The 12,359-nt window shown below is 35.5% G+C and overlaps 1 protein-coding gene across 2 annotated transcripts in view; it reads right to left on the bottom strand.

Moving 5' to 3' along the window:
- Window positions 1–12,359, bottom strand: part of ESF1 (ESF1 nucleolar pre-rRNA processing protein homolog) — a 68,730-nt gene that overhangs the window by 40,483 nt on the left and 15,888 nt on the right. For both annotated transcript variants that reach the window (XM_054468196.2, XM_054468195.2), the window contains exons 8-9: window positions 10,415–10,559; window positions 4,621–4,782 (exon numbers count right to left, since the gene is read on the bottom strand). In XM_054468196.2, the coding sequence (XP_054324171.1) occupies window positions 4,621–4,782; window positions 10,415–10,559 (307 nt within the window). The remainder of the gene's footprint in view (window positions 1–4,620; window positions 4,783–10,414; window positions 10,560–12,359) is intronic.

The following is a 12,359-nucleotide window of genomic DNA, read 5'->3' on the forward strand; positions in this document are numbered from 1 at the left end:
TTATATATCTGTCACATGTTTAGTCTCTCCTTCACCAGATTATAAGATCTGTGAGTTCAGGGATTTTTATGTTTTGTTCACACAGTGTATAAAATAATTCCCGGCACAGAGTAGGTATTCAGTAAGTATTTGATGGAGTAAGGAAGAGAAGTTGGGGTTCTGTAGAATGCTGAGTAGAAAAAAGACCAGCTATCCATTTCACTAGTATCTATTAAGCCAGAGATAGCTAAGAAAAACAGGACTTTTATCATAATCAAAATTTTAAGATTATAAACAAAGAAACGTGCCATTATTTATTTCTGGATGGAATTTCATATATACTGTTTATATTCAGCTTGCATTATCTACAAAAAATATTATGTAGATTAACTGGACTATTAATACAGGAGAAGTTATATAAAGAGTTAAAACTGATTACACTTCATTTATCATGTATTACAAATTCCTCAACGAAGTACATTTCTTGATGAAGGCCCAACTGACTAATTATATGCATCACCTTGTCTACTCCTTAGTAAGTTGGCAGGATACCTTTAGCAATGCATTGAGATAGGAAATACAACTTCACATACATCAAAATAATTAAGTATAACTTTCTTTAAAAATTTTATAATTCAACATTTTTACTTATTTATAATCCTAATTAATAAAATTGTATTATTACATTTCCATAGGAACTAAAATATTGATAGAAAGAGTAGCTCATTCCAGTTGTTATGCCCACGAATGTGTTATAAGTTCCCTTAATACTTACCCTTAAGAAATTAAACTCCTCATGTTACTATACTGTATAACCCAATGTAAAAAGGTAGAAAGTTTAAATAGTCTAAACTAGAATTTCTTTTGAAAAATCAAACCAAACCATAACAAATGTCAGTGATTAAGAGTACTTATTTTCCTGAAAAGGTTAATATTTTGGAGATTCAAGCCACAGAACCAATGAATGATATGGTATAATCTCATACTGACCCTCCGTGGTTTACTGAAGCATAACATCAAAAAAGTCCTGAGGTTCAGGGTAACTGTTACTGAAAACACACATTTCTTAAGACATAAATTCACTAAAATACACACGTCATGAAAGTACTTTGTAGTTTATAACGTTTGTAAGTATCTCTAAGCAAGAAAGTGGTATTATTAGTTCCAATTTCCATATGAATAAACTGAGGTACAGAAAGATTGCTCAGTAATCTTATATGTATAGCACACAGAAACCCCTTTACACTTGCATGTGCATGCGTGCACGGATATAAGGATTCACAGATAACAATATCCCATTAGAGGCTGTCAAAATATTACAGTTTAAGACCTTTGAAACTCATTATACATTAAAATACCAATTTTCCCCTATTCAATTAAAAGTAAAAAATATATACCCAGTGTTGACGATAATTCCGTGAAACTGACACTCTTACTGATTGTTGAAGGTATTATAAGCTGGTACAACACTTTCAGAAAGCAATCTGGCAATAACTTCAAGACACAAAAAGTATTCATGCCCTTTCTTAGTAATTCTATTTCTGGGAAACTATCCTATGAAAATAATTCAAAATATGGAAAAAGCTATAGGTTATTTATAACATCCCAGATACTTGGCATCTGGGATTTAACATTTGAGGTTTTGACACTGGGAGTTTTAACATCTTGTGAGAGAACCACAGGTTGATCTACAGCACATGTAAAGTTGCTGTGTGAGCAAGGAAGTCACGTAACTAACTAGTGAGTTAAGCCTGAATGCTAGCATCAGTTTCTCATTGTGGCCTGGTTGTTCTCTACTAGTCCTGACATGCTTGGAAACATTTCTAGGCTGGGAGAGACGAACAACACACCTCTGTTGTAAAAGTTTTTAAAATTAAAAGGCCCTAAAAAGGCAAGCCAATTACTTGGCTGCTGATGAAAATGAAGAGATTTAAGAAAAGCTTGTTATTTGTGGGTTTGAGATCGGTCCTATTTTTTTTTTCAATGTTATAAGTCCACTGTAGTGAAAGATTAGAAATCTGATTGAATATTCAACAACAGAGAAATGGTAAATTAAACTGTAATCTTCTTAACCAGTGGTTGAATTAGGATAGTGGAATTACAGATGATAATCTTTCATTTTACATTTTCACTTCATAAGGTCAACATTACCCTAATACCAAAAACCAATACGAGGAATGAAAACTACAGATCATATTCCTCTTTGCCACAAGTACAAATATTTTTAATAAAGTATTACTAAATTAAGCTGGGAATATATAAAAAGATAAGGTACCATGACCAAGGTGGGGTTTATCCCAGGAAACATAAGCAATGCTTAAAACTTCCAGTTACAGATAACAGGTGTAAACACCACTTTTAGGTATTTGCCCTACATTACTATGTTTTGTTTGTTTGTTTGTTTGAGACAGGGTCTCATTCTGTTGCCTAGGCTGGAGTGCAGTGGCATGATCACAGCTAACTGCAGCCTCAACCTCCTTGAGCTCAGGTGAGCCTACCACCTCAGCCTCCCCAGTAGCTGGGACTACAGGCATGCGCCACCACGCCCAGCTAATTTTATTTTTTTGTAGAGATGGAACAGTTTTGCCATGCTACTCGGGCTGGTCTCGAACATCTGAGGCTCAAGTAATCCACCCACCTTGGCCTCCGAACGTGTTAGGATTACGGGCGTGAGCCCCTGTGCCTGGTTTCATAATTATGTTAATAAAGACTCAATCTAGATGTGGTCCACTTAGTGTGGGAACATGTATCATATATCTGTACCTTACAACTGGCATTAAATATTTCTGAAATATTTGCTATAAAACACCTCAATCCAGTTTATTTTAGATCTGCTTTCTCAGACAACTGAACACTTCAATTTAAAAATGTTAATATTAAAATATATTCAATAAGCTCATTCTAATATTAGAATTAAACTACAATATATTCAACTTAAAAGACAGAATTCAACATTTCTTAGAATCATAAAGTCAAGGGACTCAAGTAAAATATTTCTTAACAGACATCTCTGAGTAGCATGATTATGTAGCCTTATTGTAAAGATTTACTGACACAGAGAGCTCAACCCCTTAAAGCAGCCTTCAGTTCTTCTGTGAGACAATTCTAATAATACAGAGAATTCCTCTTTATATTATTAAATTAAAATCTACCTTCCTTCAACTTTTATCCACTGGCAGTAGTGCTAACCTGTGAGGTAATAAAAGAGATTAAGTCTTCATTTACATATTCTGCAAGTATTTAAAAATAGCTGTTAAAATCACTTTTTAGACTTTTCCTCTCCAGGCCAAATCAATTGAGTTCTCCCAACCACTTGTCATATGATACACCAGTAAACTTCATTCGTTCTTACCACCACTTCCTGCAAAAGCCAAACATTGAAAACAAATGGGTTGCAACACAGCACTTCATTCCTGTAGGAATATGCAGCAGACCATCCTAGCAAATTTACTACAATAGCCAGTCAATCCTCAAATACCAAAATACCCTAATTTTTTCCCAAATAAAAACCCATGCAAACAAATGTTTTATTCCCAATACAAAAGCACACTACTTATAAAAATGGAATTGGTAACAGAACACTTTTAAGTTTTAAGCAATGGTATTCCTACAACTGGTTAGTACTCTTTCTCCTAGAGACTAATATAGGCTAAAGAACTGAACCCTTATCCAAAAATATATCTGGTTTTAAAAGTTATACACATATATAATATAAACAGCAGTAATCTATAAAAACAGTATTGACTGCAGAAGTCCATGATGATTTGCCCAACACTGTTGAAAAAAATGTGTACAGTAGTCCCCCATTATCTGAGGAGGATACATCCCAGGACCCACAGTGAATGTCTGAAATCATGGATAGTACTGAACCCTATAGATAGTATGTTTTTTCCTATACATCTATAGCTATGATAAAGTTTAACTTATAAATTAGGCACAGTAAGAGATTAACAACACCAACAATAAAATAGAACAATTATACTGTAATAAAAGTTACATGAATATAATCTCTCTTCCTCTTTCAAAGTATCTTATTGTACTATACTGGGTAACAAACTGCAGAAAGTGAAACCATGAAAAAGGGGCAACTGCTGTTTACTACAGAATGATCCCATTTATCCCAGCTTTTATCTTTGTTTAGCTTTGACATGGTTTTAATTTGTTTTGTACTAGTATTATTTTACTCTACTATGCTATATTTCTTTGACTATTCGCAGCAAGATTGAAGATGGAAGACTATGTAACACATATTTTGTGTTAGTGAAACCTCATGAATTAAGGACTAGTGGGGGGTTATGGAAGAAAAGGTCACTTAAGAATTAAACATATTCAAAAGAAGTGTAGTAACTTTAGAACACACGGTGCCTGGATTCAAGTTTCTATATCTTGAGAATACAGGCTCAAACCTAGGAAAGGCTACTCTGATAAATGGACAGGAATAATTTATAGTTAGTAAATCAAATAAACCAATTAAGAATAAGCTGGTAAGAGTCTAAAATGCTAGTCATTAAGTTAGTTAAATGGTGTATGCAAATACGATGTTAAGGTCCTCACCAAGATATTTCTGGCTCCTTCATATTTAAAATGTACTCAACATACTGAAATTCGAAAAAGAGAAAACATTTAGTATCTAATTCTTACCTGGAACCCATTTAATTTCCATTTCCATATCATTTTCTTTGCCTTTCTTTTCTTTTTCTTGAATAACCTGCAAGAGCTGCCTGTATTTAGCAATTTGTTCTTCATCATCTTTCTGACTTTTCTTTGTTTTCCCATCTTCTTCTACATTGACTCCATCATCACCTAATGAAAAAAAAATTCACTTAATACACAGAAACAATTCATTTCTAACTCGTGTTCAGATCTTACGGTCACTCTCTTTTAAAAGATGCTGTTAAGACCATAGGATATCAAAATCAGACTTAAATTTCTGAATATTAAATGAAAGACTTAGGGTCTCATGTAGAATAAAGATCAGTTGCAATATAAATTTGCACGGTCATAGTAGTATGCTTGGGAATGCCCCTTTTTATTAAAATTTATATTGGATAATAATTCTGCAGTCACATAACATCTTTGGGCTTCTCTTTCCCATAAGCTGCAAGATAATGAAGATGGTGGCATTTTATCCGTCTTTATGTCCTCCACTATCCAGCACAGTGGCTTTAAAATGTTATGCTGAATAAACGTATGCTGAATATTGTTGGGATGAATTCGGTTTGCAGCTATTCAGACCGAAGAGAAGAGATAAAGGCAGTTGTTTATAATCCAAACCTAAGAATACTGGAACCTTTCCATTTTTGAGCAAGCATGCTTACTCCAATGATCTCATTAATATATTAAGAATAAAAATGAATTAGGAGTTACTTCAATTAATTTAACATTCACATCTGCATTTCCTAGTTCTACAAAAATAATTAAAATACAAAGAAACAGTATAAAATTCACAGGCAACAAATACCCAAGAAAACTAATACACCAAAAAGTTTGTTCTACATTTCCACTGCAAGTCTCCAAATCAAAAACAAATCAGAAACCTGGGTTTTAATGCAAAACATACAGACTTATTGAATTGGCTGTCTCAAGTAAAGGAAACTCTACTAGCAGGATAATGAAGTCCCTCTCCTCTATAACCTATGGCTAACTGCTCACCAAAAATGTCTGACATTATTAAGCATTTAGCTGGGAAACATCAGTGTTAACAGATTGTCTTTGTATCTTTTTTAATTTTTAAAATTCATTTTGTCCTTGTATCTTTTTTAATTTTTAAAATTCATTTATTTTTTCTTTTTTCAGCAAGTTAATATAATCAATGTCCTTATATCTTAAAAAGGTGATATGGAAAAAAACTGGTTAAATAAATATTTCTATATGTATATATATTTTTTAAAATAAATAAAAAATGGTCCAGGACATTCTTTCCATCCTATCACACTTTTATTTTCATTCAAACAGCTGAAATTCATTTTTTTCCTGTTTGTGCTTTGTGCCACAATAATAATGTTGGATGGAATTCTGTCATGTATCCCGTAATTCAATGGATAAAACATCAGGAACACATTAACAAATGGCAAAGTATTTCTTTCTATTAAAAGCTTACTTCTGAAAACATAATTAGAAGCAAGCTCCTTCCAGGTTGAAATTTTAGTGGTAAGTCTCTGATGGCTTACTTTAAACTGATTTTTTCCAGTACTGAAATTTTACAATCTGAAGCTCTAAAATGTGGGATAAGTCATGTAGCTCTGTTTTTTCCCAATTCAAGGACACTAGTTTGTGAAAGCCTTAATACTATATAAGGAGTGAAAAAATAATAATTCTAACAGTAAGCCACCCTGCTATGCTCTCTAATAAACAATAACCGGAAATATTCAGTAGCTTTAAGGCATTCAAATATGCTGATGTATCTATGAGAGGTACTAAATTACAGATTATAGTAAATTTGTAATCAATTAAAATGCAGAAGAAAAATATACGCTTCAAAAAAACTTGGTGTATCTCAAACATAAAGTCATTATTTATTAAAGTTCTTTTTTTTTTTTTTTTTGAGACAGAGTCTCGCTCTGTCGCCCAGGCTGGAGTGCAGTGGCGCGATCTCGGCTCACTGCAAGCTCTGCCTCCCGGGTTCATGCCATTCTCCTGCCTCAGCCTCCCAAGTAGCTGGGACTACAGACGCCTGCCACCACGCCCGGCTAATTCTTTTGTATTTTTAGTAGAGACAGGGTTTCACCGTGTTAGCCAGGATGGTCTCGATCTCCTGACCTCATGACCCGCCCACCTCAGCCTCCCAAAGTGCTGGGATTACAGGCGTGAGCTGCCGTGCCCGGCCTATTTATTAAAGTTTTAAGAAATAAAAATACAAGATACAAGGTACATCATTTCAGTCTTTCCAACCAGAAGCCTGGTATTATTAGATCCTCATTTCACAGCTATGGAAGAAAGATATAGGGGGTTTAGTAAACCTAACCTATGTACAGTGAAGTTAGGATTTGAAACTAGCAGAGCCCAAGCTCTTAACAAGAATGTATTAACAAATTAATGCTTATTTATTCACAATATTAGCTGCCCTAATGTCAAAAATGTCCTTTTAAAATTTAGTTCGGTTCTCCCAAAACAGAAATCTATTTGAACAACTTGTATCCAATCTTCACAAGTGTACATAAAAAGTTATCTTTTTTCCTTTATCTTCCAGCTGATAGTGAAGAAACACTATCCAGAATTTTCAGAAAAGTTCTAAATGCCCATATAGGCATACAAATAAAAAAGAAACACTGATAAATCATTATGTCTTTCTCCACACCTATGAGGGGAAAAGACATAGAGAAAAACTGAAAAAAGGACTCAGCTGTTCTGTGAACAATAAAAAATAAAATGGTAATCCAGTTATTTGGAATGCCAAAAAAATTAACAAGCATCAGCCACTAAGGCCTTTAAAAAAATGTGAGGCCCTTTGTGCCCAACTTAACTCCCACTGCAAATACACATTTTCAAAGAGTATTAAATACTTAAGCAATTATGTGGTTGTATTAATATGAGATGTCTGAACAAAGAAACCAGAATGATTAAACGTGATTTTCCATACTGTTAAAGAGTAGTATTTTATGAAAAGCTTAGAAAAATGAAGCAGTGTCTTCAGGAGTCTAAAAGAAACAATGATAGGCCAATCGTGGGATCTCGGAAACTCAAGGTTTAATGGCACTATGGTCATGTTAAAGAAGCACTTTAGGATTTAATTAATTTGACATTTAGGCTATAAAAATAATACATATACAAAAAGAAAACAAAAAAGCTATGAAAAATGTTAAGCTACAAATTAAAGAATATTCATTCATGCTAATTTAAAATACTTTTATCTATGTTTAACATTCATGGGTTCTTCACTTTCTGTCAGCATTAAATCTCTTACTCATAATTTCTCATGTTTGGCAATTCTTCTATTAGATAAGAAGAATGAAGATGTGAAGGTATTAGGCAGATAGTATCAACCAAAAGTTCACGCGAAATTACAACCCGGCAACCAGTTTCCAAACAGAGGCAGATCAAATACAGGGAAAAAGGGTTTTGGGGCTTTATTTCTACAAAGTGAGCTATTTTAAGCAAAGAGCATACACATTTAGAAGTACAGTTGATTCTTGAACAACATGGAGGTTAGAGACACCAACCCTAAGCACAGTCGAAAATCCACATGTATCTTGATTCTCCCAAACCTTAACTAATAGTCTACTGTGCAGTGGGGAAGCCTTACAAATAATACAGTTAACACATATTTTGTATGTTATATGTATTATACACTGTATTCTTATAATAAACTAGAGAAAACAAAACGTTACTAAGAAAATCATAAGGAAGATAAATGTATTTCCTACGCATTACATGGAAGTGGATCATTGTAAAGGTCTTCATCCTCATCGTCATCATCACACTGGGTAGGCTGAGGAAGAGCAGGAAGAGGGGTTGGCCTTATAGTTTCAGGGGTGGCAAACGCAGAAGAAAACCCATGTATAAGTGAACCCACACAGTTCAAACCCATGTTGTTCAAGAGTCAACTGTACACCATTAATCATTTCAAACATTTAAAAAAAAAAAACAAAAAAAAAACCAAGGCCAGGCACAGAGGCTCACGCCTATAGTCCCAGCACTTTGGGAAGCTGAGGCAGGTGGATCACTTGAGGTCAGGAGTTCAAGACCAGCCTGGCCAACATGGTGAAACCCCACCTCTACTAAAAACACAAAAATTACCTGGGCATGGTGGTGGGCACCCGCAGTCCCAGCTACTTGGGAGGCTGAGCCATGAGAATCGCTTGAACCCAGGAGGAAGAGGTTACAGTGAGCCCAGATTGTACCACTACACTCCAGCCTGGGTGACAGAGCAGTACTCCATCTCAAAAAACAAAAACAACTTGAATAAAGATAAAGATAATTTGAGAACTTCTTAACAGCAAGCTAGGTACTTCAGACTAACCCTTTCACTGAAGACATTAAGTTGGAATTAAGTTGGATTAAATATTATTTTATAAAGCTTCAAAGAGGTTAAGAAAAGAAAGAAAAGTTTCAAAGAACTGTCAAGTTAGAGAAGACTTACTATGTCAAAAACAAGAAGGGAATATTAGACGGATGACTCCAGGGTAAAGACCTGTTTTGCTCTGAGATCACTTCCTGTTTCCTGATCCACAGAACAAAGAGCTATGAAAGTCAACTGTGGTTTTAGCAGCCTTTCAGGACCAAGAAGACAAAAGTTAAATGCCAAACAAAGAGGGAACTTCAATTAGTACCCTGACATTAAGCAGTCACCCAGAGGGATATACTCCCAGGGAAATGGTCAATCTGAAGTAAACCAGCCCTCATGCAGACTTTAATCATCCGCAGAAGCCAGGGAACCTAAGCCTTAACATTTGGAGAAATGTGGTTCTAAACCAACCAAAGTAAATTAAAGTTTTCTCTAATCAAAGATACCCTAACTTCAAATATCAAAGTAACACACAAAATTAATTAGGCACACAAATAAACAGGAGAGAAATACCTTGTAAAATAAGACACCAACCTGAAAATACATGAAATATTAAAACAGAGACTATGAGTAAAAAATATAAAAAGTGGTATTTCTGACTTGAGAAACAGCCAAATACAACCTCCATAAGTAAAAAATATAATAACCAAGATTAAGAACTGAATGGAGAGGTCTATCAGCAGATTTAACACTGCTGAAAAGACAATTAGTGATCTGGAAGATAGGTCAGAAGAAAATATCCAGAACGCAGTACAGAGACAACAGATTAAAAATTTAAGAGTAGAGATAGGCAAGATATAATGAAGAGATCTAACATGTATTTAGTTGATGTCCTAAAAGGATAAAGAAACAACATCTGAAAACATAATGGCTAAGAATATTCCAAAACTGATGAAAGATACCACTCCACAAATAAACGGAACCCAACAACAAACCTCAAGCTCCACAAACAAAAAGAAATCTACTCTTATACTTATCATAGTAAAATTGCAGAAAGACAAAAAGAAAGAGAAAACTCTAAAAGCAGTCAAAGGAATAATTATAGAAACAGAGAGTCTACTTTTTAACTAGTTGAAAAAGTGGAATGTAAAAATATTTAATCAATCTAAATGATGCTCTTATTTTTAAAAAGGCAAATAAGGGAGGATGCCTCAAAGATTGTTTTAACTGGTTTACTAAGAAACTTCGCAACCATATATATTAGAACAAGTCTAGAAGGCCATGCTTGGTTAGGTCAGGGTTTTAAACAAAATGTTTATAGTTAAAGAAATTCAGGCAAAGAAAATATTTTCTTTTAAAAAATCAATCACTATCTACAGGTATATATAATACTGTGCATGTGAGCATATTTGCAGACAGAATTTGGCTTTCCCTGTAAAGCTACTGCCAAAGACCTATGTCCATTAATGGTCACTGAAAGATTAACAATACCTTGTAGCTCCTCTTCTGTCTCTTCATCTTCACTAGAGGAAGCTAAGTAGGCTTGAAAATCCATGTCCAAAAGCTCTTCCTTTTTAAACTTCCTGTTGAGCATTGTAATTCTTTCATGATCAGTCTCATCCCAAGTGATTTCCACCTTTCACCAATAAGAAAAAATAACACGAAAATGGAAATGTCAACTCAAACTTGTTAAAGAATATATACTATTAACCTGGATATTTAACAGTAAGTTAAAAGTTAAGACACATTAAAACAAATACATGAATGATATGATTAATAAATAGTATCCTATTTGTGAAAATGGAACCATTTCTATTAACTTGTACCTCCTCCCAATTCTCTGCTATCTACAGGATACTCCATTACTGACAGTAAAAATTAACCAGTGTATAAATTAATTACGGCAAAAAAAAAAAAACCTAAGAAAATGTACTGGTAAAAGAGTTAACATTATGGGCCAGGCATGGTGGCTCACACTTGTAATCCCAAAACTTTGGGAGGCCAAGGCGGGTGGATCACCTGAGGTCAGGAGTTCAAGACCAGCCTGGCCAACAAGGTGAAACCCTGTCTCTACATGAAAAATTAGCCAGGTGTGGTAGCAGGTACCTGTAACCCCAGCTACTTGGGAGGCTGAAGCAGGAGAATCAGGAGGCCTGTAATCCCAGCTACTCGGGAGGCAGAGGTTGCAGTGAGCTGAGATCATGCCATTGCACTCCAGCCTGGGCAACAAGAGCAAAACTCTATCTCAAAAAAAAAAAAAAAAGGTTAACATTATGTATCAGTGAAAACATGTTTTTTCACCTGGAGTTCTAAGATTTCTGGAGATCTGCAAACTATATGAAATCTGTTGCTAAAACAACACAATCTCAGTGGGGTCCATTTTAAAAAAAGATTAAGAACCACTGATGAGAAAAGCATGTATTAGTTGGAAGTAGTTTAAACCTCCATGATACATGAATTCATCTATGACATGACGGATGCGGTGATGACTGGCTCCTGTCCTGTACATAGCCCCTATTCTCATATAAGGCCCTGCCAGGTATTTTATTTTCATCATAGGGTAGATCCTACATCCATTTTAAGAGATCCTTAAAATCACTGCCACCTGTCTCAGAAATTCCAGCTAGTCAGAAGATTCAGAAATGATCCCTATTCTGATAATTAAGCCTGAGCTGATAACGACCAAACCACTGTTGGAACTAGTACAGATGCTGATGATACAGCCAGGACCCAGGAACTCTACACTGGCTGGCTGGACAGGCTGGCCCTGATCATTATGTTGGTCCTGAAAATAACATGACTTTAATTTCATGTGACTGAATTTTTTAGACTTTGCTTACTACGTAATGGTAGAGTTTTACTACATCCATTAACTAATCAATGCCATACAGTGCCCACCACGGCATAGCAGGTGACAGATACAGCTACTCTCTCTGCTACCAGTCCCTCCTCAGAGAAGCATGGTGATTCATCACACAGGAAAAGCAGAGGGAAGCTAGTGTGGCTATTGCAGAGTACAGCTGTGGACAGAAAGGTTATTGGGAGAAGGAGAAGGGAAGCCAAGGCAGGTGGATCACCAGAAGTCGGGAGTTCGAGATCGGCCTGACTAACATGGTGAAACCCTGTCTGTACTAAACATACAAAATTAGCTGGGCATGGTGGCATGCCCCTGTAATCCCAGCTACTTGGGAGGCTGAGGCAGGAGAATCACTTGAACCTAGGAGGCAGAGGTTGCAGTGAGCCAGGATTGCACCACCGTACTCCAGCCTAGGCGACAGAGTGAGACAAGGTCTCCAAAAAAAGAAAAAAAAAAAAAAAAAGGAAAGGGAGAAGGGGCCAGGCGCAGTGGCTCACACCTATAATCCCAGCACTTTCGGAGGCAGAGGGGGGCGGATCACCTGAGCTCAGGAGTTCAAGACCAGCCTGGTCAACATGG

The sequence above is a fragment of the Pongo pygmaeus genome, chromosome 21 (assembly GCF_028885625.2).
Source record: "Pongo pygmaeus isolate AG05252 chromosome 21, NHGRI_mPonPyg2-v2.0_pri, whole genome shotgun sequence".
NCBI classification, from domain to species: domain Eukaryota; kingdom Metazoa; phylum Chordata; class Mammalia; order Primates; family Hominidae; genus Pongo; species Pongo pygmaeus.